Raw genomic sequence first — 26,713 nt, 5'->3', positions numbered from 1 at the left:
AGTCATGGCCCTGGACATGTGTATGAACATTGAGGAGATAAGGGGTAGCTGAGACTAGATACAGGGGGGCTAATTACCCACTTGGGAAGTTATCCAGAAGTTTATGTGGAGAGGAAGACTGTGAACCAGTGTCCAAAGTCTTCAGTAAGTGAGCTGCAGGGTGTGAGGTCAGTAAAGACAGTAACGAGGAGGAGAGGAGGGTAGTACAGCCAGCGCTTCTCAACTTTAATGCACCTGTTAATCGTTTGAGGATCTTGTTAAAACGGAGATTTTGATTTTGTGGGTTTGGAGTGGGACCCAAGATTCTGTGTTTCTGACAATCTTTCAGGTGATGTTAGCCTTGCTGGACCATGGACGCCACTTCAAATAGCAAAGACACGTCTCTGGTTCTCAAACTTGGGTGCACCTCATACTTCCCTGGTTGTCTTATATTCTGGTCCCTCACCCAGAGTCTGATCTAATTGGTATGGAGTATGATCGAGACATCAGAATCTTTAAAATCTCAGGTATTTCTAGGGCACAAGAAGATTTCAGAGCCAGTGATACAGGCTGATTAGGCCAAGGGGCGAGGTGTGTCATTGCATGGGAGTGGGCACGTGAAATAGGGAAAGCTGGTTCCTCCGTGGCTCTCCTGGCACAAAACATCGGGGAGAAAGGCCCAGAATCCAAGAACCTGGGTTCAACTGCAACAAAGAGTAGGAGAAGGCAAACAAAGGGTGGGTGGGAGAGTGTGAGGGGCTTCTGCTTGGCTGGTGGCTGAAGAGGACAGGGATGAGAAACACAGATGGATTGATTGCTCCAGGTTACAAGGCTGGGTTTAAAGGCCAGGTGATGGCCACTGACAGCAGTCTTTTCCAGGCTTTCCCCGGGGCATGTTATGGAGCAGGTTCCCTGTGTCCCCAAAGAGACCGTCCTGAGCGTGTCCAGGAAGGGGCGAGCTAGCTATTCCTTTGTTTTTTGTTTTTTTTGTTTGTTTTTTTTTAATGGCCTCTGGATATGTATCCTGAGTCTCGACAGGATGAAGCTAGAGTGGCCTGGGCATCAGGTGCTTGCTCCCCCAGGGACTGGTTACCAATAGCTGTTGGGTACCTGCTGTGTATGAAGTAATCTGTTGTTTTTTTTTTCTCCAGATATTATAATAAAAATGGCAAACTGTAACAGCTGTGGCTGAATTTTCACTGCTTTGAAGACATGACTGTGAAGTCCATAAAGCACCATGCCTGCCTGAAATTACATGAAATTAAAAATTCTCCAATTATTTGTGTCCTATGTCTGTGTTGAAATTCTATTGAAGTTCTTGTCATTTACTTTTAATCAGTTAAGAAACATTCTTCCATATACTTAAGTATGTGTATTTATATTATAAAATAAGAACCAAATAGCTGATATTAGAAGACTGTACACTAAAATAGACGGTTTTAGCTACTTATAAAGAACCAACACCACAGAGTACTGTGTAACTTCCTGTGACTGTTTTTCCCCCCAGAGTTTATCCTTTGTATGGATTAAAAGTGGTAAAGTTGTTGAAGTTCTAAAAATGAAAATGCTTAGGAGCTATTTTTAACAGAACTTAATTGAAACCACATGAGTGAGAGACCTAATTTCAGGTCTGACTGAAAGAAACTCTATACTCAAGGTTTGCTGAAGCAGGGAATGCACAATATGTACAATCAATCGTATACTAAGTATTTAATATATTACCTCATCCCCAACTTTTAGCTAACTTTTTAGCTAACACTGTTTGGTTATTATTATTTTTTGGTAATGTTACTTGCAGCATCTTGACAATGCCCGTCTTAAAAAGCAGCAGTCCTGTGGAGTGAACAGACTGTTTTCAAAACTGCTTCTGTATTAAGGAAAATTATAGAATCTATGAATTAATTTGAGGTCAAATGAGCTATATAGTGTTCATTTTTAACTAGGAGTCCCTTTGAAGATATTCTTGTAAATGACTTGACAAGGCCTTAAGCCACTAACAGAACTGTTTGTGATTCTGTGATTTATCTGGAGGTGAAATATGAAAAAGTTGTGAGGAAATGGGGAAGAGAACATTAGTGACGGAGGCCAGGACAGAATCTAGACCTCTATTCTAAATCAATGCTTAACTAAGCAACTCTTGTGTTGGTTTTAAAAGCAGAAATGTGATGAGCAGTGGGGAAATAAGGACTGAAATAGGCCTGTCTGTTCTCTGCATTCAAGGAATTTGTAATCCAAGGGGGAGGGGAGAAAATGAGAATGAGTTGATAGTTTCTAATCAGGTGACAGGTTCCTGTGAGGAAGAATGATGCCTGATTCTTGGATTGTGCCTAGTGGGGTTGGAGGAAATAAACATTTGACATTAATAGTTTCATAGTGCCGATAAGGAAAATATAGCTAGCTCAGAAAGGTAGTACTTGGCCAGGGCGATGTAATTTGGAAAGTGATGGAGCTGGGATTTGAAGGCAGGAGTATTTGAGTCCAGTATTTCTGTTTTATAGATGGGAGCACAGGGAGGAAGGAGTTGGAATTGGCATTCAAGGCTTAGTGGAGGAGGACATAATTTCAATTATGATCAAGTGGAAGGCAAGTAGAAGAAGCCTGCTGGCTTGCAGACACGAGAAGGCCGAAGAGGAATCCTGTTGGCAAGTCCCAGGAGAAGTTTGTCCACCTAACCTCGTATCTGTGGGCAGGGCTCATAGGTCTTTCAGGAATATTCCTGGAAGAACATGAAGAGGGAGTTCATCTCTTTCTGGAGAGAGCCTCATAGTTTTCACCACATTTTCAAAGTGGTCTGTGATCTAAAAAAAGCTAATGAAATGGGACCATTTTATTAAATACTTCAGCATATAACTAATTAAACTTTTCTTTTCTTTTTTCTTTTCTTTTTTTTTTTGAGACAGAGTCTTGCTCTGTAGCCCAGGCTGGAGTGTAGTGACTTCATCATAGCTCACTGTAGCCCCAAACTCCTGGACTCAGGCGATCCTCCTGCCTCAGCTTCCCAAGGAGCTGGAACTGCAGGCGTGAACCACCATGAACAGCTGATTTTTAAAATTTTTTGTAGAGACAAGGTCTCGCTGTGTTGCCCAGGCTGGTCTCAAACTCCCGCCTCAGCCTTCCAAAGTGCCAGGATTATAGGGGTGAGCCACAGTGCCCAGCCTAAACTTTATTCTTAAGCACTTAAAATTATATTTTCAAATCACACCTTATAAAATAATCTCGGGTCATAAGTACCAAAAAAGTCTGGTTAAAAATGCATGAAAGGTATGATGTCATTTTCATTTTTATATTTTTAACTGAAGTGAATTTTTTAACCTCTCCAAGGTGTCGTTCATCGTGGTTTGTTCAGTTATGAATAGCCTCTTTATGTTGTGTACACATCATATATATTTACATAAAGGGTGTGATGTCCAGACTTTCCAGATAAAAGTTCTCTTCAAACTCTCCTGCTCTACTCTTGCTTTCTAACCTGCATTTAAAAATGTTTAATCATCTTACATCTTAAATCCTGCCTTGACTCCATGGGATTTAGCTAACCCATCATTATTCATCCATTTGCGCTCATGTTTCCTAAAAAGAGTGTCTTCTGCATCTCACCAATCCCTCACCCCATGCTCCTTCTCCCCCCACCCCCTCCACAGTCTGGCTTCAGTTTTCGTTCTCCACTGACACTGTTCCCCACAAGTCCACCAGCAACCTCCCTGATGCTAATCTGAAGACTAGTTTTTGGTTCCCACCTATCCATCTTCTCCCAGCTATGTTGTTGCAGACTAGGACTCTCTTCCTGTAAGCCTCCGATAAAGAATGACCTCTCGGAAATATCACTCTCCAGGCTTTCGTCTCATCTCTAGCCCTCTCCCATTTCTTCGAAGGCTCTGTTTCCTCTGCCCAGTCTTTTAAGTTTTTGTGTTTCCTTGGGTTCTGTTCTAGGGCCTCTTCTCAGGCAACACACCCACACAGGGTGATCTCATCTACCCATGGCTTTGGCTACCATCTCTATGCATTTAACACCAAGCATTTGTCTCTCACTGCCATAGATATTGATAACAGACGTGTGGTGACTTCCCCTGCGTCTGTACCAATTACTCTCTAACCCCATCCTAAGTGGATTTTAAACTTCCAAGCCATAGGATTTAGGTGGGATTCATCGTACCCTTAGTTCCAGGGGTAGGACTTCTAATGGCGTAAGTCAATTAACATTAGCCCTGCCACCCAACTCTGGCACAGGGATTGGTGCAGGCATGGGTCCAAGGCCTAAAATGATCCTATTGGATTAAATATCAGAGCTTTTTCTTGGAATGCCCAGACATAGGCTTTTTCCTTCATTTCTTGGAGTTTTACCTGAAAGGATACATGCCTGGGACAGGTCTACACAGAGCAATTAGAGATGGGATGAAGAAGCTGAATTCTTGATACTATTGTTGCAGTCCCTGGATAAAGCTATGCCTGAACAGATCATCTACTTTTAGGTATGGTTATGAGAGCTAATTAGTTTCATTCTTTGCTTATGTTACTTTAGTTTGGGTTTTCTAGCATGTGCAACATAGAACATCCTAATAATGAAGATCTTCATAGAATTTATCACAATGTACCATAATTGCCCGTCAGATTCTGTTTTTTCTCCCTAGACTATAAGCTCCTTGAGTGCAGAAACTATTTATTGTATTTCCAGGTTGTAGCACAGCTGCAAGACACATACTAAGTTTTGATAAATATTCGTTGGAAGAATGTTTGTCATAGAAGTGTACCCTTGCAAGGGACCTTCTTTTGTACACTTCTAATAGAATTCAAGGAGAAGATTTCAAGCCAATTTATTTTATATTTAAGGTAAAGTTTCGTTCCCTAAAATAACTTATTTCAGTAATAACTTGTTTGTTACTTGTTGGTTTCTTAAGGGCTGGGGCTGTACCTCTCGTTTGTACTGTATTCTTAGCACCTGTAACATAGTAGGTGCTTATTTTCACCATCTCTATTAGATTATTTCTATTAGCGTATACAATTCTTTAATGTCTCCCATCTTAAAACCAATTTTCCCTCCTCTCTGCCCCCCATCGCTGCAAAGCAGAGGAGTTGTCTGCATTTGCTTTACCACTTCTTTGTTCTTTCTTTTTTAAACCCAACCCATTAACGTTTTTGCACACAGTACTCCATTGAAACTGTTCTTGTCAAGATGTCCATGTTGACAGATCTAGTGAACACGTACATTTTCAGCAACATTCAACAGTTGACCCATTCCTCCTTTTGGGGACATTTTATTCTCTTGTCTTACTGCTGCTCCTTCTCATTCTTCTCTGTTGGATCCTTCTCTTCTAGACCTGTAAGTGTTGTCCTCTTTGGGTCTTAGTCCTGAACCCTCTTCTGTATATACAGTTTCTCTAGGTAAAGTATCCATTGCATTATTTTAAATTCTGTCCATGAGCTGATGCCTGCCAGATTTCTCTCTCCAGTCCTGCTTATCCCCATGTATTCTACTCAGAATCTCCACATGGATGTCTACTAGGCAATTCAGACTTAATGTGTCCAAACAATATGCTTGGTTTATGTCTTCAAATCTGTGCTTCATAAGGAAATGACTTACACTTCGTTGCTCAAGGCAAAAACCTAGGCATCATTCTTGCTTTTTTTCTTTCTTTCACTCAGTGAAGTGTTATTCAGGCACTTTGACTTGATCATCTTGATTTTGAATGTCTTGTTCTGAGATGTTATCAATGAAATTATAATTCGTTTCAGGATAATTCACAATTGAGGCCATACTTATTAGCATGGTGGTTAAAGGAGCAAGATTCCATTTTATTGCCACCTTGTCCTGTACCTGGTAACCACAAAATTGCGATAATGAAGAGTGCCCCTGTCTTTTGTGCTGTCAGGAGGGTAACGTTGGAAGCAGGTGGATAGAAACCCATGGGCTGTTGGGGTTTTGGGAAGACTGAATCTTCTCCTGAGTGACAGTGTAGGCTGTATGTCTAATCTTTCTAACCCAGTTCCACATTCATATAATACAGCATTAGTAAGTAGATGACAATTATTTTTTTTGTTGTTGTTGTTGAGACAGAGTCTCATTCTGTTGCCCGGGCTAGAGTGAGTGCCGTGGCGTCAGCCTAGCTCACAGCAACCTCAGACTCCTCGGCTTAAGCGATCCTCCTGCCTCAGCCTCCCGAGTAGCTGGGACTACAGGCATGCACCACTATGCCTGGCTAATTTTTTCTATATAGATTTTTAGTGACAATTATTTTCTTTCTCGCATTTCCTCCTTGCCAACTCCCCAACCTTACACAGGCTGCTTGTGGGACAACTCAGCTTCTCTGGGAGAAGAGGTAGTACTAAGTAAAAGGAAAAAAAAAAAAAAAGATAATATACACTGATACCGAACTTGAAGATATTTAAAATTTAATCTGCATAGTTAAGTATAGCTGTATCCTCTTGTATTACAACATATGTCATTTCTCTCATATCAGTGCTCTCTGACTCTGTGATTTTAGTAGTATGCTGAAACATGCGGGAAATGTGATGAATGATAGGAAGTAGGTTTACTTTTCTCTGTACCTTTCAAGTGTAAGACTAAATGAGACCACAGAAATGAAGCTATTACATGATAGAGAATACTAAAATAAAGCATCTCTTACGCAAGCAGTGTTCTTTCCCTTACTATTAATATCTATAATTACCCATGAAGTAATTTTTCCCAAGATGAAAGCACACAAGGTTATTGTATTTGGAAACTTCCTTCTGCGGCGACCTGGAACCACTCTTCTGTGTGTCGGTCATGGACATCCCTTAGTCCTCAGTGTCTTTGGTCCTATATAGACAGACTTGAGCCCGTTTCCACTTGCACTCATTTAGTGTAGCTTGCTAGTGTAAAAACAAAACTTCCTCACATGATTGATTCATTGATAGGATGTGAGTCCAGAGGATTATCTGAAATGTATAGGTGCTGCAGTCCTGCTATTTTGAGGCTGTATTGCCCAGTAACTTCTAGAGCTTGGGCAATGTACAGAAACTTTGACCTTTAACTTAGGCACCTTATGTTACCTCCTTAGAGAGACCTCCATGCCCTTATTTTATTTCCTAATTGTTACTTTAGTGAAATTACTACTTAACAACACCAGTCACTATGTGAAATTACCTTATTTACTTTTTTTACTGTTTCCTCACCTAGAAAGTAAGTTCTGTCTTTTTGTTTACTTTGTATCCCCAGTACAACTTCGTTCATTTGTGGAATGAATACATGAATCTCTTAGTCGTGGAACTCTATGTTGGCCACTGGCAAATTCTTAAAGAGATATAAATTCTGCCTATTACTTTTTTTTATATGTTAGGACCACTTATTTATAGCTTAAACTCTGGCTGTAAATCACTGGAGCTGGTAGCCACTTAAAGAAAATTTGATTTGTATGCCTAGTTAAATTCTCGAAGGATTTTTGTCTAGCCTTCCAATCATATACCAGTTATTTCCTGACATCCACATTTCTCAGAGAATTGCATCCCATTGTACAAACTTTCTGATTCTGGCGGGGAAGAGAGTGAATCGATGGGGGCGCTAAAAATTTATAACAGTAGTTTGACGTATTTTGGCTCCAGGGCTTTAATAAGACTGTAAAGGCATTTATGAGCAATGTTTTTCTTTAGAAAGTGTTCCCCCCAATCATTAGGTTACAGTTCCACAGCTCTTCCCTTCCTCATACCTAGATATTAAGATAGACTTATTGAAATTCTGAATAATTAGCGTAAAGGGCTAGATATTCGTACATCGATGCACTTCTAGGCTTCCCCGCTTCGTTGGTTTCACTTCTGAGTCTGTTGGTTACCAAGGAAACCGAGCCTAACTCCTGGCTTCCAATCCCCAGCTCTTCCCAGACTCCAGCTCCCCGTGCCAGGGCTGGAGGCGACAGTGGAAACTCTGAGCGCCGCCCGCGGTCGTCCTCGCGGCCACAGCCGGGGCTCCGGGCGGGATCCGCCCCCGTCCCCGCGAGCCGGGCTCCGCGCTGTCAGCTCCGATCGCGCCGCGGCCGGCCACGCGCGGGCCGGGCTCGGGCTCCCAGGCCGCCCGGGCCCAGCTCCGCACCGGGGCCAGGTGGAGGTGCGAGGCCGCGCACGCCCGGGAGGGGTCGGCGGGGCCGGCCGTCCGTGGTGCCCCACGCACCTCGCCTGTCGTGGGTGGGCGGAGTCAAAGGCTTCTTCACCCGGAGGGCCCCAGCGCCGTCCCCGCGTCACCCTGCCGTGGCCGCGGACACCCTCCCCGGGAAGGAGCGGGGCCCCGGAGCGCCTTCCCCTCACACGTCTGCAGTCACCTTCCCGTCCTCGCCCCTCAGCCCGCGCCCCGCCCCGCGCGCTGCCACGTGACGGGACCACCAGCCGGCCTATGAGCGCCGGCTCCGCCCCACGCCCCCGCCTTGCCCCCAGCTCCGCGCGGCGCCACGTGATGCGGCTCGCCGCCAGCCAATGAGCGCCGGCCTTGCCTCGCGCCCCGCCCCGCGCGCCGTGGCCGTTTGAAGTGACTAATTTCTGTCATATGACTGAGGCACCCATGGGGGTGGCGGGGCGGCTCTAGCAGTGGGGGCCTAGCAGGCGCCCAGCGGAGCGACCCCGGCTGGGCCGCGGCCAGCATGGCCCCTACGCTGTTCCAGAAACTCTTCAGCAAGCGGAGCGGGCTGGGCGCGCCCGGCCGGGACGCCCGGGACCCGGATTGCGTGTTCAGGTGAGGCGCCGCGGGCCGGGGGCGCGGGGCCGACGGCCTGTGGGCTTCGGGCTCCCGCGGTGCTGGGGCCTTCGGGGCTCGGGCCCGCGGGGCGTCGCCGCGCCGGGACCGGCTCCTGGTGCGCGGGGGAGCGGCGCGCTCGTGCCGGAGGGCTGGAGCGCGGTCCTCGCCCCCTCGGCCCCCGCCGCGGCCCCTTCCCTCCTCGGGGCGGTTTGTTTACGTCCTTTCGCAGCCACGCGCGGCTCTGCCTGCCCGGCCCTGGCGTCGCGGCCCGAGGCTGCGGGTCCACACGCCTTCCTGGCACCGAGCAGAACTGGGCGCGGGCCGGGCTGGACCTCCGCCGCTGTCCTCGAGCCGAGTCCTCCCCCCGCCCCGTGACCAGCCGGCCTCCGGGCGCCCCGCGCCGGCGCGGCGGCCTCGCGGGAGCCGCGCGTTCGGGAGCCTTCCGCGTGCGGGGCAGGCCGGGCAGCGGGCGGGCGAGGTGCGTCCCCTCCCGGACGCGGACAAGGGGTGTGCGGGGACCGGGCCGCGCGACCCTAGCGGTGCCTAGGGGAACGTGAAACCTAAGCGGTTGCGATTGCTGGTGCCCAGAGCGAAGCAGGACCGAATCCAGCAAAGTCTGGCATCAGAATTGGCCGTAGAACCTTCCTCCCCAGAACTGTTACTGCAAAAGTCTTTAAAAATTGAAAATGATAGCAAAATATTTTGTGGTATTGTAGGCTTTCTTAATTTTTCGTTATAGTACCTGTTGCTGGTAGAATAACTTTGTAGGATTGTAAGATTTGATAGAGACCTGGATTCAAGGTAAAATTTGGTCGTGAAAACTGCACTTGAGGAGAGATGATGTGCCTTCCAATGTGGAAACGTGAAAATATAATTAGGCTGAATGTCAACTCTCGCTCACAATGGGTGGGATAGCAGAGAAACCAGTTGTATTAACAGGAGGGAGAAAATGAGAATCTGTCGAAATTTGCAGTAGGCAAACGCGTGAAATGATTGTGCCATGCTGGTTTAGAAGGTTTTGATACTCTTAAAATTATTCGCCCTCTCTGGCTAATGCAGGTCACATCAGGAAACATTCAGCAAATACATGTGAAATTGATGTATAAATGGAAAGAAATTTAAGTGACTTTTAGGGAAAGAAAAATTTCAGTTGTGAACATCTTGGAAAAGTGCTTAGTAAAAGACAGTTTTCTAAGTATTGGTTTTTTCTGCTGGGAAATGTGCCACGCTCATCTGCCTTTCTTTAAATCTTTCTTTAGTGTTTTTCCCTTGAAAAATGAAAGTACAGCTTAGTTAATACTGCATTGAGTCATCCAGTAACTCAAGGTGCAATAGGAGCAGGCTCTGGAGGGGTATTTAAAAGGCGACACTTGAGTAGGCAACCGCTTTCTACTTCCTAGCAAAGATTGACTTTGGGTGTCCAAGTTTACAAGGGTCTCAAGTCACTTACGTGAGAAAGCATTTTCATGTGTGTTTTTTTAAATGTAAAGTCTACCGTATAATTGTGTAATACTGCTTTACAGTTGCCAAAGAACTTTCTCATTAGTTATCTCATTTGATGTTTCCCAACCACCTTTTGAGAGACAGCAAGTAGCAGTGTAGATAACTATGTAATCCTTTTTCCAGTGGAAGTAAGAATTACGTGTAAGCCCAATAACTGCATTATAGAACTGATTGCTTTAAAAATAAAGTGTGTACATGTTAGAAAATGAAAGCTCTGTTTTCATTTTTCTTTCTTTTCTTTTCTTTTTTTGGTTTTGTTTAAGTCAGCTTAAGTTGTTAAATCAGACTTGGCTTGGCTGGCACAGTTAGCTGTTGGCAACTAACTGTAGCTCAGTCTCTAAGAGGCAGTTCCTAGAATAACCAACGTACAAGGCCCAGTGATGATAAGCCACAGTAGGATTCTGGGACAGGAGAGACTTTGGGTAAAGAAGACTGAGGAGCCTTTCAGTATTGTCTTTCATGGTTACTCTGTTGGAAAAGATGGCCAGGGACCACCGCCTTCCTTCCAGTCTTCGCTCCTGGGACCCTCACCATACAGATCCCTGCCTCATCCAAGTTTCTTGAGCTGGAGATGAGTTTGAAGGATATTGTAGGGAGGACATTCTTTCAGTCATTTGTAGAATTGGAACAGTAATTTGTTTTTGCCATTTAAAGAGTTTGGGAAAGAAGGTGCTTTCTAGAAATACTGCTTTATGTTTTCTCTGTTTTCTTCCCGTGGAATTACAAGCCCAGTTACTGCAGTACGTATAGAAATGATTGCTTTAAAAATAAATTTCTTGTGAAGAAGTTTGTTTTAAAGTGAAGTGTCTGTAGGACATAATTCATGTTTTGTTCAAGAAACCAGTTTCTCTGTTTTTGTTATACAGGTTGAGTATTCCTTCCCTGAAATTCTTGGAACTAGAACTATTTCACATTTTGAATTTTTTTAGATTTCAGAATATTTGCACATACACAATGAAAATCTTCGGTATGGGACCCAAGTCTAAACATGAAATTCATTCAGTTTCATACACATCTTATACACATAGCTTGAAGGTAATTTTATACAATATTTCTAATAATTTGTTTATGAAACAAAGTTTTGACTTTGTGACATGAGGTCAGGTGTGAAATTTTCCACTTGTAGCATCGTGTCAGTGCTCAAGAAGGTTTTGATTTTCATATTAGAGGTGTTCAACCTGTATTCCGAATGTATGACAGTTTTGTTCTTACCGCCTGCAGTAGGGATTCTTAATCTGTCCCAACAACCTTTTAATTAGTCTTTCTGCCATCACTCATACCCTTTTCCAAACTACTCTCGGTACTTCAGACTTTTGAAAAATATAATTTCTGATCATGATCAGTAGACAAAATGGTGTAAGCAATTTAATATCTCCATTACAAGGTTATTTTAAGAATTTAGAAATAAGTCACGTAAAGTACTTAATGTGGTGCTTAGCACATGGCTTTCCGGAATCAGTTGTTACTATGATGACATCACTCTTTTGTGTAAAACCATTTAGTTTGGGCCCAGACTCCGTAGAGTGTGGCTTTTGCCAGTTGTCTAGCCTTGACTTTTTTTTTCTTTCCATAAGGTCATTTTTAAAAATCATAGCCACTATACTATAATTATACTTAACAGAATTAACAGAAATTCCTTAATATAAGTTATTCTTAGTCCATATTCAATTTTTTTCAGTTGTTTTAAGATGTCTTTTTACAGTAGGTTTGTTAGTCTTAAGAGTCTGTATGTTGCATTTACAGTTATACAGCTTAAGTAATTTTTTTCTGTAACAGTGCCCCCCCCTTTTAAATGTAAAATTTCCTACATTCTGTATTTGGTTTTTGCTTTTTTATGGTTTCCTTTAATTCACTGGTTCCCAGCAATCTGTGTTTTAAAAAGTCCTCTCCGGGCAGTTCTGATGCTGAAGTTTGAGAATTGCTCTAACTTACTCCTCTATTGCCCGTCTTTCCCGAAAACTCAAAGTCAAATACTTTATTAGATTTATGTTCTGGGTTTTTTTTTTTTTTTGCTTGTTTTTTTTAATAAAAGTATTCCACAGATGTTGCTGTGTACTCCTACCCATCAGAGTTGCACTTCTGGTTGTCCCACTTCTAGTGGCATCAAGTAGCATCAGCCCTATTCTTCTGTTAAAAAATTCCCACTTTGACTAACTGTTTTGGCATCCTTTGTTGATCATTATCTGAATTATTTTGTTAGAGTTTACAAAATAGTGATATACCAATTCTGTAATTCTTTCTGCGTTTATTTGATGGAAGAACTTTCACTGATCAACTGTTTGGTTACTGTTGGCTAAAGAAAAGGCAGCATAAAAGTTTGATCCTATCCCTTTTATCATTTTCCAGAATAATTGGTAATGAGTTGTTCAGTGAAGGTTTTTTAATTATCATCTTTTAGGATCATCATGAGCTCTTGGATTTTAGTGTGTTTTAGTCCATTGCAGTCAAAGCGTTCCATATTTGGCCAGTGCAAGCCTTTTTAGGTTGAGTTTTGTTCCTTTTTGACATGATCTCATTAGTCTTTGATAACTTTTTTGTGTGTATGTGTGAGACAGGGTCTTGCTCTGTCACCTAGGCTGGAGTGGAGTGGCACTATTATGGCTCACTGCAGGATCAAACTCCTGGGCTCAAATGATCCTCTTGCTTCAGCGTCTTGGGTAGCTTGGGACTACAGGTGTGCGCCAGCATATCTGCTGATTTTTAAATTTTTTTGTGGAGACAGGGTTTCACTGTGTTGCCCAGGCTAGTCTCGAACTCTTGGACTCAAGTAATCCTCCTGCCTTGATCTCCCAAAGTGCTGGGATTACAGAATTGAGCCACCACACCTGGCCCAAGTCTTTGATAACTTCTTGCTTTCTTCTGGTCATGTCTTCATCTGCTCTCCCTCAATGAACATGAGAGTGTAAAAAAACAAAACAAAACTTTCCCCCTTCTAAAGTTTTGTCACTTTGGATTTATTGTACATTCTGGGATTGCCATGCTGTACTACTACCTGTTCTTGGCGTAGTCTTGTATACCTTTTTGTTTAGCTTTTTGTAGTGATCATCTGGGCTTATTCTAATCATCCCTTCCTTCCAGGAAGCCTTTTCTTATTTCTCCCAGGTTGGATTAGATCCGACTATAACTTTAATGGTTTACTGCATTTCCTTCTGTGACATCTGTCACGCTTGTCATTACTTGTCCACGTCTCTCTTTGCTTGTTGTGAGCTCTCTGCAGTGTTCGCATTAAGGTTTATTTTGGAGTTAGAACTCTGTAGCTTCACTTGTTGGGTTGTTTGTGGGACGTGGAGGCATAGATTTTTGGCTAGAGCAGCCAGGCAGATGCCGTTTTCAGAGGGAGAGCATATTATGGAGACCTACCTTGAACACCTCATCGAAAGTAGCAGCCCTCTCCCCATTCTCCATCAGAACACACTTTATATCCTTCATAGCTCTTTTTACAGTTTACTGTCATCTGTCTTCCCTAAATTCAGATTGTTGTGTCAGTGAGTATACGGCACAGTGCCTGAGCATATGCTCAGTATTTATAGACTGAATAAATGAAACATATTTTTTTTGAGACAGGGTGTCACTCTGTTACCTGGGCTGTAGTGCAGCAGCATGATCGTAGCTCACTGCAGCTCACTTTACCTTGAACTCCTGTGATCACTCCAGTGATCCTCCCGCCTTGGCCTGCAAAATGCTAGGACTGCGGCATTAGCCGCCGTGCCCTGCCGAAATAATTTAAGGGCAGAGGGAAAGGGCAAAAAGTTCTATTTTGGATATTTGATCTAGTTTTAATTGCTAATGAGATATCCACTTAGAGATGTCCAGTTGATAGTTTAATAAAGTAATTTTAGAGTTCACAGTAGAGATTGGGATTGGAGATACGAGTTTGGGTATATGGTCAATATTAAAACTCCAAAGTGTATGAGGTCATCTAGGAAAAGGGTATAGACAGAGAGGTCGAAAGGACCCAGGCTTTGCCCTGAGGAGATCTAAAATGTGCCAATCTGAGAGAGGGAGGTGTATAAAGAAGGAATGGCCAGAGAGATGGGATAAAGCCAGGGGTGTGTGGTGTTAGAGAACCTAAGAAAGGAACGTGTTTAAAATGGTAGAGTGATAAACTGTTTTGTATGTGGGTTGCTGACAGGTCTCGTGAGATGAGAAACAAGAAAGTGTCCATAATTACTCAAGTTGGAGGTAATTGGTGACCTTTGTTTTTTTGGGGGTGGTGGTGGGAAATGTTTGGGGAAGAAAGTGAGGTAGATGAGAGGTGAGAAAATGGCTTCATTGCTAAAGCTTTCTATTTGTTATTTCTGTAGGGAAAGTCTGTAATGCTGAGTTAATTTTTTCACTCTTAGTATTTTGATTTTATGTTATATTTTGAGCTTTTGAAGTTCTTTTTTTTGTTTTGTTTTTATTTTATTTTATTCATTTTCTTTTCTTTTTTTTTTTTTTTTTTTTAGACAGAGTGTCACTCTGTTGCCCAGACTAGAGTGCCGTGGCGTCAGCCTCGCTCACAGCAACCTCAAGCTCCCGGGCTCAAGCAATCCTCCTGCCTCAGCCTCCCGAGTAGCTGGGACTGTAGGCATGCGCCACCATGCCTGGCTAATTTTTTTTATATATACATATTTTTAGTTGGCCCACTAATTTCTTTCTATTTTTAGTAGAGATGAGGAGTCTCGCTCTTGCTCAGGCTGGTCTCGAACTCCTGACCTCGAGCGATCCTCCCACCTCGGCCTCCCAGAGTGCTAGGATTACAGGCGAGCCACTGCGCTGGCTGCTTTTGAAGTTCTTAAAAGCTAGCTTCTTTTTTTTTTTTTTTTTTTTTCGTTTTGAGACAGTGTCTTGCTCTGTCACCCAGGTTAGCAGACCAGGGTGTAGTGTCATTGTCATAGCTTGCTGCAACCTGCAACTCCTGGGCTCCAGCGATCCTCCTGCCTCAGCCTCCCCAGTAGCTGGCACTATAGGCTTGTGCCACCATGCCTGGCTAGTTTTTCTATTTTTTGTAGAGACGGGGTCTTGCTCTGGCTCAGGCTGGCCTCAAATGATCCTCCCACGTTGGCCTCCTGAAGTGCTGGGATTACAAGTGTGAGCCACCATACCCTGCCAAAAAGCTAGCTTTTTAATATTGTCAATAGCTATAAGAATCATGTTGCAGAAGTATTGTTTTTTAAATGTACTTTTTAAAAATTTGCTACACTCAATTTTTATTGAATTTAATTTGTTTTAAATATATTTTTAATGGACATAATTGTGCATACTTATGGGGTACAGGGTGATATTTTGATACATGTATACAATGTATAATGATCAAGTCAGGGTAATTAGCACATCGATCACCTCAGACCTTTATCATTTCTTTGTGTTAACATTTGAAATCTTCTTTTCTGGCTATTTTAAAAAATACAATAAATTGTTATAGTCACCCTACAGTGCTGTAGAATACTAGAACTTATTCCTCCTATCTAGCTGTAATTTTGTTTCTGTTAGCCAGCCTCCCCCTCTGCCCCTTCTCTGTACACTTCCCAACCTTTAAAACCACTATTCTACTCTCTACTTCTATGAGATCAACTTTTTTAGCCTCCACATATGAGTGAGAACATGTGGTATTTATCTTTCTGTGCCTATTTCACTTAACATAATGTTCTCCAGGGTCATCCATGTTGTTGCAAATGACAGAATTTCATTCTTTTAATGGCTGGACAGTATCCCTTTGTGTATTTATACCGTAGTTTTTTCATTCACCTGTTGATGGACACTAGGTTGATTCCATATTTTGGCCATTGTGAATAGTGCAGTAACTATGGGCATGCAGGTATCTCTTTGACATAGTGATTTCCTTTCCTTTGGATATATATTTAGTAGAGGAATTGCTGGATCATATGGTAGTTCTATTTTTAGCTTTTTGAGGAACTTCAATACTGTTTTTCATAATGGCTATACTAATTTACATTCCCACCAGCAGGGTGTGAGAGTTCCCTTTTTTCTACATCCTTGCCAGCATTTGTTATTTTTTGTCCTTATGAGATTTTTATTTTTAAAATACCACCTCTCGGTAAATTGCACTTTTTAATACTATAATAGAAATAGTAGAAAGTTCCAATAGTCTTTATAGAGACTTCTTTAGGATATATCTGTCTTATTAAAGTGGGAAGCTGACAATTGTAAGTAATTACTTGTAATGCTCTATGGTATCAATATTTGGTCCTAAGACTCTAATTTTGCAATAAGAAGTACAGATATTGTAATTTTTTAAATTTGATTTGCTTTTCCATTCCTAAGTAGTGCAGATAGGTTTGGTTTTTAGAAACTGTGTTTATTGAATAATATACAGGTTACTGAAAAATACAGCTTTAAAATTCAGTTTATGAAGCTTAGACCTCATTTCTTACTAATGTAATAATTATCTTAAATCATGCCAAGTTTAAATTATCTTTTAAGAAAGACTTGCTTAAAATAACTTCCCATGTAAAACATATCGGAATCACTTTTACTTAAAGGAATCCTAAAACACCCTCTCCTGACCTTTTTTCTGTTCCTAGCACCACCATTCGTAGTCTACCAAGTTGAAAATCAGGGAATCTTATTTATTTCTCCCTCTCTCTGATTGCTACATTTGTTCACTTGTTAAGTTCCATTGATTGAAATTCTGCAGTAGCTTCAGTTCTTTTTCATTTTCCCTGCCATCATCTCATTCAAACTCTTAATGCCTTTCTTAAAAACTTGACATTACTTTCCCACTTCTGTGTTCCCCTCCATACCATTCTTCTAAACGGGTTTTCATAGGCCATAATTCTGATCAAATCACCCAGGAACCTTCTTTTGAATCCCTATTGCTTAAAAGGGGGTTGTTCTGTGCCATGTGCTGTTCTAAGTGCTTTACACATATTAACTCATTTAATTCTTGGAATAGCTTTATACATTAGGTCCAGTTATCTCTATTTTATTGATAAGTAAACAGAGACATGGAGAAGTTAAATATCTTGCCCAAGGTCACATGGCTAGTTAAATGATGAAATTGAGATTTGAACTGAGATGTTTGAGTTTCAGAGCCTTTGTAAACAAAGTCCAGCCTCCTCCGTTTGGCCTGTCAGTCCTTCTGCCGTGTTGTGGCTGGTGTGATGGACCTGAGTGCAGATCCCTGCCCCAGTCAGTGTGACCTGTATGTGTAACCTTGGGAAGCATTATGTGTGCATAGTCATTAAAGGTGGGCTGTCTGTGTGTGTGTCTGTGTCTCTTGGTTCTGAAATCAGACTGCTTGGGTTTTTTATTTATTTATTTTTTCTTTCTTTCTTTCTTTTTTTTTTTTTATTCTTATTTCAGCATATTGTGGGGCTACAAAAGTTTAGGTTACATATATTGTCTTTGCCCCCCGCCCCCCGTCAGAGCTTCAGACGTGTCCATCCCCCAGACGGTGCGCATCGCACTCATTATGTATGCATGCACCCATCCCCTCCCCCACCCACATCTGCCCGACACCTGATCAATGTTATTCCTAAATGTGCTCTTAGGTGTAGACTGCTTGGTTTTTAAACCTGAGATCTGGCACTTAATTGCTGAGTCCTCAGGCTTTGTTCTCTCTTGTCATTAGGAAATGCTAGAAGCAGTGCTTCTGGGTCTCCTGTCTCATACCGCTCAACTTTAGGATTTCCAGCAAAAGTCCTAACACTGTGCTGTTGATGTGACCACTGAATTTATCTGTGGCCATCCATCCGTGCCCTGATTGGCTTAGGCATAGACTGTCCATTTCAGTTACTGTGGCAAGGGGATGGGGTCACTCTGATATTGGGATAGTACATCTGGAGCTGGTAGTGACATCAGTCTTACACAAGATGCTGTTTGGAGTGGGGAGCAGGCGCTGGAGAGAGCGTGTCCCAGTGTTTATTGCACATACCTTCTTAGAGTTGTTTCGAGGAGTAAATGACACGGCAAGTACTCAGATGTTATAATTTCTCCCCATATTCCCTGCTTTAGTTCATTTTGTGCTGTTATAACAGCATGCCGGAAACTGGGTAATTTATGAAGAAAAGACATTTATTTGGCTCACAGTTCTGGAGGCTGAGGGTCTTCTTACTGGTCATTCCATGGAAAAAGGTATCACGGGAGTGAGAGAGTTTGGGAGAGAGCAAGAGGGGGTGAAACTTGCAGTTACAACAAACCCACTCTTCAGGACCTAGCACCCTCTCATCCTCTAGTTTCTCCTTTCCAGTCATCTGTTTGCTTTTTCCTGTAGATGTGGGCTCTGATTCGAACTACTTCATGTTTCCTGAGAATAATCCGTTTCATGTGTTTGTATACTATCTGGAATACCATGGCTACAACACATTGAAACCCACATTTTCCCTGTATTTCTACATTGTGGCAATTATTTTTTGGTGTTGTAATTGCATTTTTATGTGTCTATATTCTTCCCTAGATTGTAAGTTTGGTAAGGGCACAGCCTTTTGCTAACTTGGTTAGTGCTGTACTTCTGCTCAGAGAAGGTATTCAATACATATTTGAAGAACGAATAAATGAATAAAATAGTCACTGAATTGAAAAAGTTTCATTTGCTATAACAGAGATATTCCCGTTTCAAGTTGTTTGCCTGAAGTTATTCATTCAATGAGTAATAATTTAAGCAGATTTTTCTTCGACATCAATGTTTACTAATTTAAAGGAAAATGTCATCGTTATTTTAATTTTTTTTAAGGTTGCAAGGGTGGCCTGGTTTTCCAGAATAGGTTATATCCCTTCATTTATACCCCTCATAACATTTATTACAGTTAGTATGTGTGTGTGCACACATAGTTGTCTTCCCTGACATACGCAGTATTTGCGAATACATAAGGAATAAATGAAATAATGGACTCTTCTTGGTAATCAGAGTTTACTTCAAGAACACAAGAGATTTTGAGGTACTGTGGGATTTCTCTTCTATTTGAGCATCCTGTGTCCTTAGACCTTCTAAGATTGTTAAGGGACTTTATCGGGACTGGAGTAACAATATAACCCAGCTCTCTGGGGGCACGGTGAGTGCTTCCTTGTACTCACACTGCCCAACACAGAGTATCTTGAGTCACCCCAAAGGTGGTTGGCCACCCTCATATACTTTCAGTTCTGCTCGGTATAATCCTAGTGGTCAGAGTGGCAGAGTTGGTGTCAAGAACGTGCAGGTCTGAGCCATCTCAGTTTATCAGTACGATGCCATTTGGAGGACGCGGCTGGCAGGCTTTTGTGGCTTTTTGGCCTGCTGTCCCAGCCTGTTATGGTCTGTTATATAATTTTTGGAGATTTTCACTTATAGCAAGAAACTACAGATTGTGAAGTTAATGAGAAGGTGAATAAAACGGAGTTTTTTGATATGACTCCACAGATAGGGATTTTGTATTGCCTTTGATTAATTCCCAGTTACTTTAGATTATAAAACATATAAACTACATATTTATAAAATACAAAAACATAGTAGAAATTATTTGTGAATAATTTAAATATTAATTTTTTTCCTAAAGAAATAGAGTTTCTCAGCATTGCCCAGGCTGGACTTGAACTCATGGGGTCAGGAGATCCTCCCACCTCAGCCTCCTGAGTAGCTGGGACTACAAGTGCGGGCCACTGGGCCTGGCTAATAAGCTTACATTTTTGTCAGAGAAATACTTCGAATATACTTTAAAGACTAAACAGTAAAACCCCTCATTAATGCAGCATCTGTAACATGGTTATGTTCAGTCATGGACTCCTGTCTGGTTGGCTGAGCAAGTTCAGTACTTGTTATAATCTGACTCCAAATTTTACTTGTTGAATTTCTGCCCTCACCCAACAGCATTATGGCAGGAATTTACTTACAGTATTATGATAGTAGTTCCCTGTCCCACCCTGCCTCAAACTTAGTCCTGCTCTTAGAGGCAACTATAATGCTTTTTAAATTATTGTGCTGCTGCTTTGGGCATTTACTTTTATATTTTTAAAAAATATGAATGTACTGGGTTTTTTCTTTATTTATTTTAGGTGTTATTAATTTCTAGATAATTAAAGATTTAGGTCTTACACACACATATGCATAAATATATCCTTCCTTGTCCTCTTCCCTCTTCCAATATTAAAATTTTTGGTTAATTTAAATGATCAAGGTTAACTATATTATATTATAAATGTTTGTTCACTGCTGAGCTAAGTATATTTTATGTTTCTTTCTTTTTGTTGAAGATGATTACTTTTCTTTGGTTTGCATTGTTTTCTTTGAAATCTTTAGCTAAGTATTTCCGTATCCTTCAATAGCTCCATAAAACAGCTCTCAAAACAATTTCTCTCTTAGATATTGTTTGTCAGATAATCAGTTCATATTTTTTCCTCCTGGATATATGCTGTTGGGAACCTTCCATCCTTCTCCAGCTCCAGTCTGGACTACTGGCCCCATAGGTCTGCTCCACTATGTTGTTATGAGGCTTCCTTTGTCTTTCTCTTGGGAATTCTTTTGACCTTTTTTCTGTGGATTCCCCATTGACTGGCTTCCATGGATTCTTCCTCCTTGAATTATTCCTGTATTTTGGTAGAGCAAATCTCTCCAGGAACTTCCTGAGAATGAGTGTGGGGAGGTATATTTTTGAGACTCTGCAAGTCTGAAAATGTCTTTATTCTATTTTTGTGTTTGGTTGGCAGTATGGTAAGGATAGAATTCTAGGTTGAGTTTCATTTTAACTTAGAAATTTGAAGACATTGCTTGATTGTGTTCTGGCTTCCAATATTGCAGCTGCGGAGTCCAAAATTGTACCTCTAACCCCTGGGAAGCTTTTGGGATTTTCTCGATTTTCTTGTCATCTTCATTCTGAAATTTCACAGTGATGTACCTTGTGGGATTTTTGTTGTCAGAGTTTGTTTGTTTTTGTTCTTTAATTCATTTGCTGATACTTGGTGGACCTTTCAAACTGGAGACGTTTTAGTTCTGTGGAATTTTATTATATGATTTCTTTGATCGCATCACTTCTCTGGAGCTTTTATTAGTAAGATCTCCAGGAGAAGTCTCCTATAATGATCCTTCAAGTTTCTTGTTTTTTTGTCTTCTAACTTCTGTCTCCTTAGCTTTCTATTCTACTTCTGGGAGATTTCATCAGTCTTATTTTTTGGGTGAATTTTTGTGTGTTTTTTAATTTCCAAGAGCTCATTCTCATTCTTCCTCTTAATCCTCTGTTTTCAGATCTGTGTCTAAACCTCTTTCTCTTAAGACCCTAATGACACTTAATCTGACATTTCTTTGTCAGTTTCTGAAAAGAATATACTTCTGTTCTGGGTAAGGGGTAAGGATAAGACAGGGAATGAGGAAGGCTAACTTCACAGTATACAGGCATAATTTGGAGACACTGTGGTTTCGGTTCTAGACCACCTCGATAAAACTAATACTGCAATAAAGCAAGTCACACACATTTTTGGTTTCCCAGTCCATATAAAAGTTATGTTTATACCATAGTCTGTTAAGTATGCAATTATGTCTAAAAATCAGTGTATCTTAAATTAAAAATATTTTATTCCTAAAAAATGCTAACAGTCATGTGAGCCTCGGTGAGTTGTCTGTTTTGCTAGTAGAGAGTCTTGCCTTGCTGTTGGTGGCTGCGACTGATGAGGATGGTGGTTGCTGAAGGCTGGAGTGGCTGGCAATTTCTCAAAATAAGACGGCACGGAAGTTTGCTGCATCCATTGGCTCTTCTTTCATGAAAGATTTGTCTGTAGCATGCGATGCTGATTGATAGCACTTTACCTGCAATAGAACAACTTTCAAAATTGGTTTGATTCACTCATCTCAAACCCTGCTGCTGCTTTATCACCTAAGTTTATGTAATGTTCTAAATCGTTTGTTGTCATTTCAACAGTGTTCACAACTTTTTCACCAGGAGTAAATTTCATCTCAAGAAACCACTTTCTTCAGCTGGTCAGAGTACAGTGGTGTTTACAACTAATTGATCACAAATAGTTATAGATTCCTTTGTTCCTTCTCCAGTCCCACTGCTTCACTTGACTAGCCTAAAAAAAAAACCAAAAAACCACTTTGTTTGCACTTCCATAAGAAGCAACTCCTCATCTGTTAAACTTTTTTTTTGTTTGTTTTTGAGACAGAGTCTTGCTCTGTTGCCCGGGCTAGAGTGAGTGCCGTGGCGTCAGCTTAGCTCACAGCAACCTCAAACTCCGGGGCTCAAGCGATCCTACTGCCTCAGCCTCCCGAGTAGCTGGGACTACAGGCATGCGCCACTATGCCCGGCTAATTTTTTCTATATAGATTTTTAGGTGTCCATATAATGTGTTTCTATTTTTAGTAGAGACGGGGTCTCGCTCAGGCTGGTCTCGAACTCCTGACCTTGAGCAATCCACCCGCCTCGGCCTCCCAGAGTGCTAGGATTACAGGCGTGAGCCACCGCGCCCGGCCCATACTCTTGTTAATGTTGATATTTTGACCTTCTTCCATGAATCATGAATATTGTTAATGACATCTGTAATAACGAATCATTTCGAGAAGGTTTTCAATTTACTTTGCCCAGATTTATCAGAGGGATCACTATCTATGGCAATCGTAGCCTTGCATAATGTGTTTCTTAAATAATAAAACTTGAAAGTCGAAATAACTCCTTGATCCATGGACTGCAGAATGGATGTTGATGTTGTGTTAGCAGGTTTGAAAGCATTAATCTCCTTATGCATCTCCATCAAAGCTCTTGGATAACCAGGTGCATTGTCATTGAGCATTAAGGGTAAGTTATACTGAAATATATACTGTGAAAAGTTGTGCAGTTCTTACAGGTAGGCCACAGACTAGTTCTGAGCTTCATGATTGTCAAAGGAAAGAAGGAAACGTGCTCCTTCCTCAGCAAAAACACAGCTTCCTATGTTAAAATAATCAGTTGGGAGGCCAGTGCGCGGTGAGGCTCCAGTGCTGTAGGTTCTTGTGGAAGCAAACTTAAACCCAACTCAGTGTAAATGGTCATATTCTAGGAAAATGAAACAAGCTTAACCAGTCAGAAACCAGCAACTAACCTCTACCTGTGGACTTTTCGCTAGAGTGATCCAAATAAGTCCTGCTGCTCTACTTTAACCAATCAAATATTTTCTTTGCCTGGCTTCTGCGTTCACGCTATAAAAGTTTTCTCCTCATGCCCCTTTGGTGGAGCCCCAAACTGCTTGTATTCTGGAGCTGCCCTGTTCATTAATCACTATCTGTTCAAATAAACTTTTAAATTAAAAAAAAAATAGAGTTTGAAAACTGCCAAATTGTCCAAAGAGCCTGCTGATGTATCTTTGTGGCGCTAAGAGAAACTTACTATCAGTCTAGAACTGACATCTAGTGAAACTGAGAGTGAGGGCTATGTATGTCTTCGTCAGACACACAAATGGATGGGAATACACCACTATGAGAAATAAGGCAGTAGGAATAAATTCCAGCATATTAAGAATCACATTAAGTGAAAGCAGACTAAAGAATGGAGTGGAGACAAGAAGTTGTTATGCCGCAAATGATAAAGTCAAGCTGTATGCTGCTGTTTAAAAAAATAAATATCTAAGATGTACAAATACAGAAAAACTGGAAGCAAATAATACAAAAAGTTACGTAGACAAATAACCAAAAGAAATGTAATGTAGCTCTAGCCCCATCAGATAAAATAAACTGTAAGAAAACAAAATTACTAGTGATACACGTAATGACAAAAGGCTCAATTCACCAGAAAGGTATAATATATTTTGAAAATATGTAAAGCAAAAATTGTCAAGGAGAAATGGATAGGTCTACTATTAGTGGGTGATTTTAATATACCATGCCTACTTGTTGAAGGTCAAGTAGCAAAAAAAATTAATAAAACAGATTTTAGAAACAAAATCAAACATACTTTATTGATGTAATGGGCATATTTAGAAACCTGCACTCAGCAACTGAAGGAAACGGTTTTTTACTTTCATGGAACAGTTGGTTGTGGAAACAACTTAGTAGTCAAAGAAGAAAGCCTAAATGGAAGTTAAAACAGAACTGAATTACAGTAAACACCAAAGAGTGGAGTTGGAATGTTCCTAACAAAGAAATGGTAAATGTCTGAGGTAATAGATACCCCAGTTACCCTGATTTGATTAATTTACATTGTATGCGTATATCAGAACATCACATGTACCCTATGAAGATATACGGCTATTATGTACCCATAGTAATTAAAAATAAATAAAAATTTAAAAAAGAAAGACCTAGCAGATTATATCATAACAAAATTTTAAAAATAAATAAATTTAAAAAGAAAAAAAAAACCATATTACAAAACTTGGGATGTAGCTAAAATCGTACTAACAGTGAGATTTGTAAGGTTTATAGAAAGAGAAGAAGAAAGGTTCAAAGTTTAATGAGTTGACTATTCTGCTTAAGGAGTTGGAAAAGGGAAATCAGAATAAACCCAAAGACACTAGAAAGAAATAAAACTAAGAGCCAAGATTAATGAACTAGAAAACAAAGGTACAGTAGAGAAAATAAAAAAAACTGAAAGTTGGTTCTTTGAAATAGGCAAACATGGTAAAAATAACTAAAAAAGAGAAATGATGTTTAGATAAATAGTAACAGTAAAAATGAGACATATCTATAGATAAGCAGGGATGAAAAGATAAGAAGATGTTATTGTTAACTTTATAGCAAAATATTTCTTTCCTATTATGCCAGATAGAATTTTAAGGATTTTATGTATATTCATTCATGGAATCCTCAAAGCAACTTCACAGGATAGGTAATATTGTTTCTATTTTATAGATGAGGAAACTGAAGCACAGAGAGATGAGATAATTTTCTCAAAGCTTGATGGGTAGCAAAGGTAGAGCATTAAGAACCTGGATCCTGCAACCTGATTGGTCTTGAATGCCACTATTGTTGTTTTATGGTGAGACCTGGGACAAGTAATTAAATCTCTATGCCTCAGTTTCCTTATCTGTTACATGTAAATAATATGTACTTCACCAGTTTGTTAGGATTGAGTCGGTACATGAAAAGCACTTTCAACAAAGTCTGGCACATTGAAATATTTAAGTATTAGTTATTGTATTTTGTTGTGTATTAAAGGAGAAAGACCCGATAATTGGTTAATTGATAAAGATTCACTTGATAAAATTCACCTTCCATTTATGACAGACACTCTTAGCAAAGTTGGAAGGGAGTTTCCTTAATCTCGATCATGTTTGGTAGATAAAGGATATGTAGCAAAACCATAGCCACCATATTTGGGAAAGAGCAGGTCAAATAGAGTGACATTAGTTAGTCAAAGACCAAAAAGTTGGACAGTACCGGATAGTAACAAGAATGTGGAGCAGTGAAAACCCTCGTATAAGCCTTGTGGGAGTAGGCGTCGGTATGCCCACTTGGGAAGCAACCTGGCATTATTTAGTGAAGTAGAAAATGCTCACGGCCTGCGACCCAGCAGTTCCACTTCATGGCAGGCACTTCCCCCTCACAGAGTTTGCATGGACCCTTTCGCATTTCCCAGCTCTTGCAGTCAGACGGGGCCATGTTACTCTTGTAGTCCCTTGGCTGTGACATTTACGTTGTTTCTGGGCTGAAGCTTGGAAACATGGTGTGAGTTCTTTGTGCTGTCATCTCCTGCTGTGCGAACCGATCCCTAACTCACCTTTTGGAAGGAAGCTGCCCCAGAGAGCAGCGGGGCTCACAGTGGGCCTTCAGCCAGAAAGAAGTTTTTTTGTGTTGAGCTACTGTTTAGATTCTTTATTTTTTCCCTTTTCTTTCCCTCCTTCCCCTCCTCCTGCCGTCCTTCCCCCCTGCTCCCCCTTTCCTTCTCCCTTTTCCTTTCCCTCTCCTCTCCCTCCTACCCTTTCTTCCTCTCCCTCCTTCCCTTTCTTCCTTTTCTGTAATATATCCTAGACTGTTTTGGCTAATACACGCTCCCTTCTATGTGTTCTAGTAGAGAAACTTCCTGCGTGAGCAGGAGATATATGCGAGAATGTTAACAGGAACTGGTATGATGTGATTCCTGGGCTGTAGTGTGAAGGCTGCAGAGGAGGAGGGAGAGTCGTCGTTTCAAGAGTCATAGAAACCAGTCCAGTTGCTGTCATAATGATTCAAGCAGTTAAGTCATTTCTTCTTTTCGTATGAAATGCCTGGGCACCTATCATTTATGCTTTGAGTTTATATTTATATTTAAGTAAGAGGTAGAAATTTGGTTTTCCATTTTATGACCTTTGTTGTTGTTTGGTTTTTTGAGGTAGAATGCAATGGTGTCCTCACATAGCTCACAGCAACCTCAAACTCCTGGGCTCAAGTGATCTTCCTGCCTCAGCCTCCCAAGTAGCTGGGAGTACAGGTGCTCGCCTCCACACCTGCTAATTTTTCTATTTTTTGTAGAGACTGGGTCTCGCTCTTGCTCAGGCTGGTCTGGAACTCCTGACCTCAAGCAGTTCTCCCATCTTGGCCTCCCAGAGTGCTAGGATTACAGGCGTGAGCCACCACATCCGGCCCTGTTGTTGTTTTTTTACCTTTCATAGTGGATCTATGGGAGCCAGTGTGCCAAAAATGCAAAGAAAGTGAGCAAAGTAATGGAATATGTTATGTAT

At 41.2% G+C, this 26,713-nt stretch overlaps 2 protein-coding genes across 5 annotated transcripts in view; both read left to right on the top strand.

Moving 5' to 3' along the window:
• MEIKIN (meiotic kinetochore factor) overlaps window positions 1-1,379 on the top strand; it is a 53,489-nt gene extending 52,110 nt beyond the window's left edge. The window contains exon 13 of the mRNA XM_069484023.1: window positions 1,131-1,379. Coding sequence (XP_069340124.1) covers window positions 1,131-1,171 — 41 coding nt within the window. The 3' untranslated portion in view covers window positions 1,172-1,379. The remainder of the gene's footprint in view (window positions 1-1,130) is intronic.
• A 7,140-nt stretch (window positions 1,380-8,519) lies between these two features.
• The window catches only part of FNIP1 (folliculin interacting protein 1), a 120,228-nt gene continuing 102,034 nt past the window's right edge, over window positions 8,520-26,713 (top strand). For 3 of the 4 annotated variants that reach the window (XM_069483589.1, XM_069483588.1, XM_069483587.1), the window contains exon 1: window positions 8,520-8,671. In XM_069483589.1, coding sequence (XP_069339690.1) covers window positions 8,580-8,671 — 92 coding nt within the window. In that variant the 5' untranslated portion in view covers window positions 8,520-8,579. Of the gene's footprint in view, window positions 8,672-9,322; window positions 9,332-26,713 lie in introns of those variants that run through there. The other variant, XM_069483590.1, reaches the window with a different exon arrangement.

This window comes from Eulemur rufifrons, chromosome 10, assembly GCF_041146395.1.
Source record: "Eulemur rufifrons isolate Redbay chromosome 10, OSU_ERuf_1, whole genome shotgun sequence".
Lineage (NCBI taxonomy): Eukaryota > Metazoa > Chordata > Mammalia > Primates > Lemuridae > Eulemur > Eulemur rufifrons.
The sequence above is the reverse complement of the archived record's forward strand: the minus strand, read 5'-3'. Positions and strand labels throughout refer to the sequence as shown.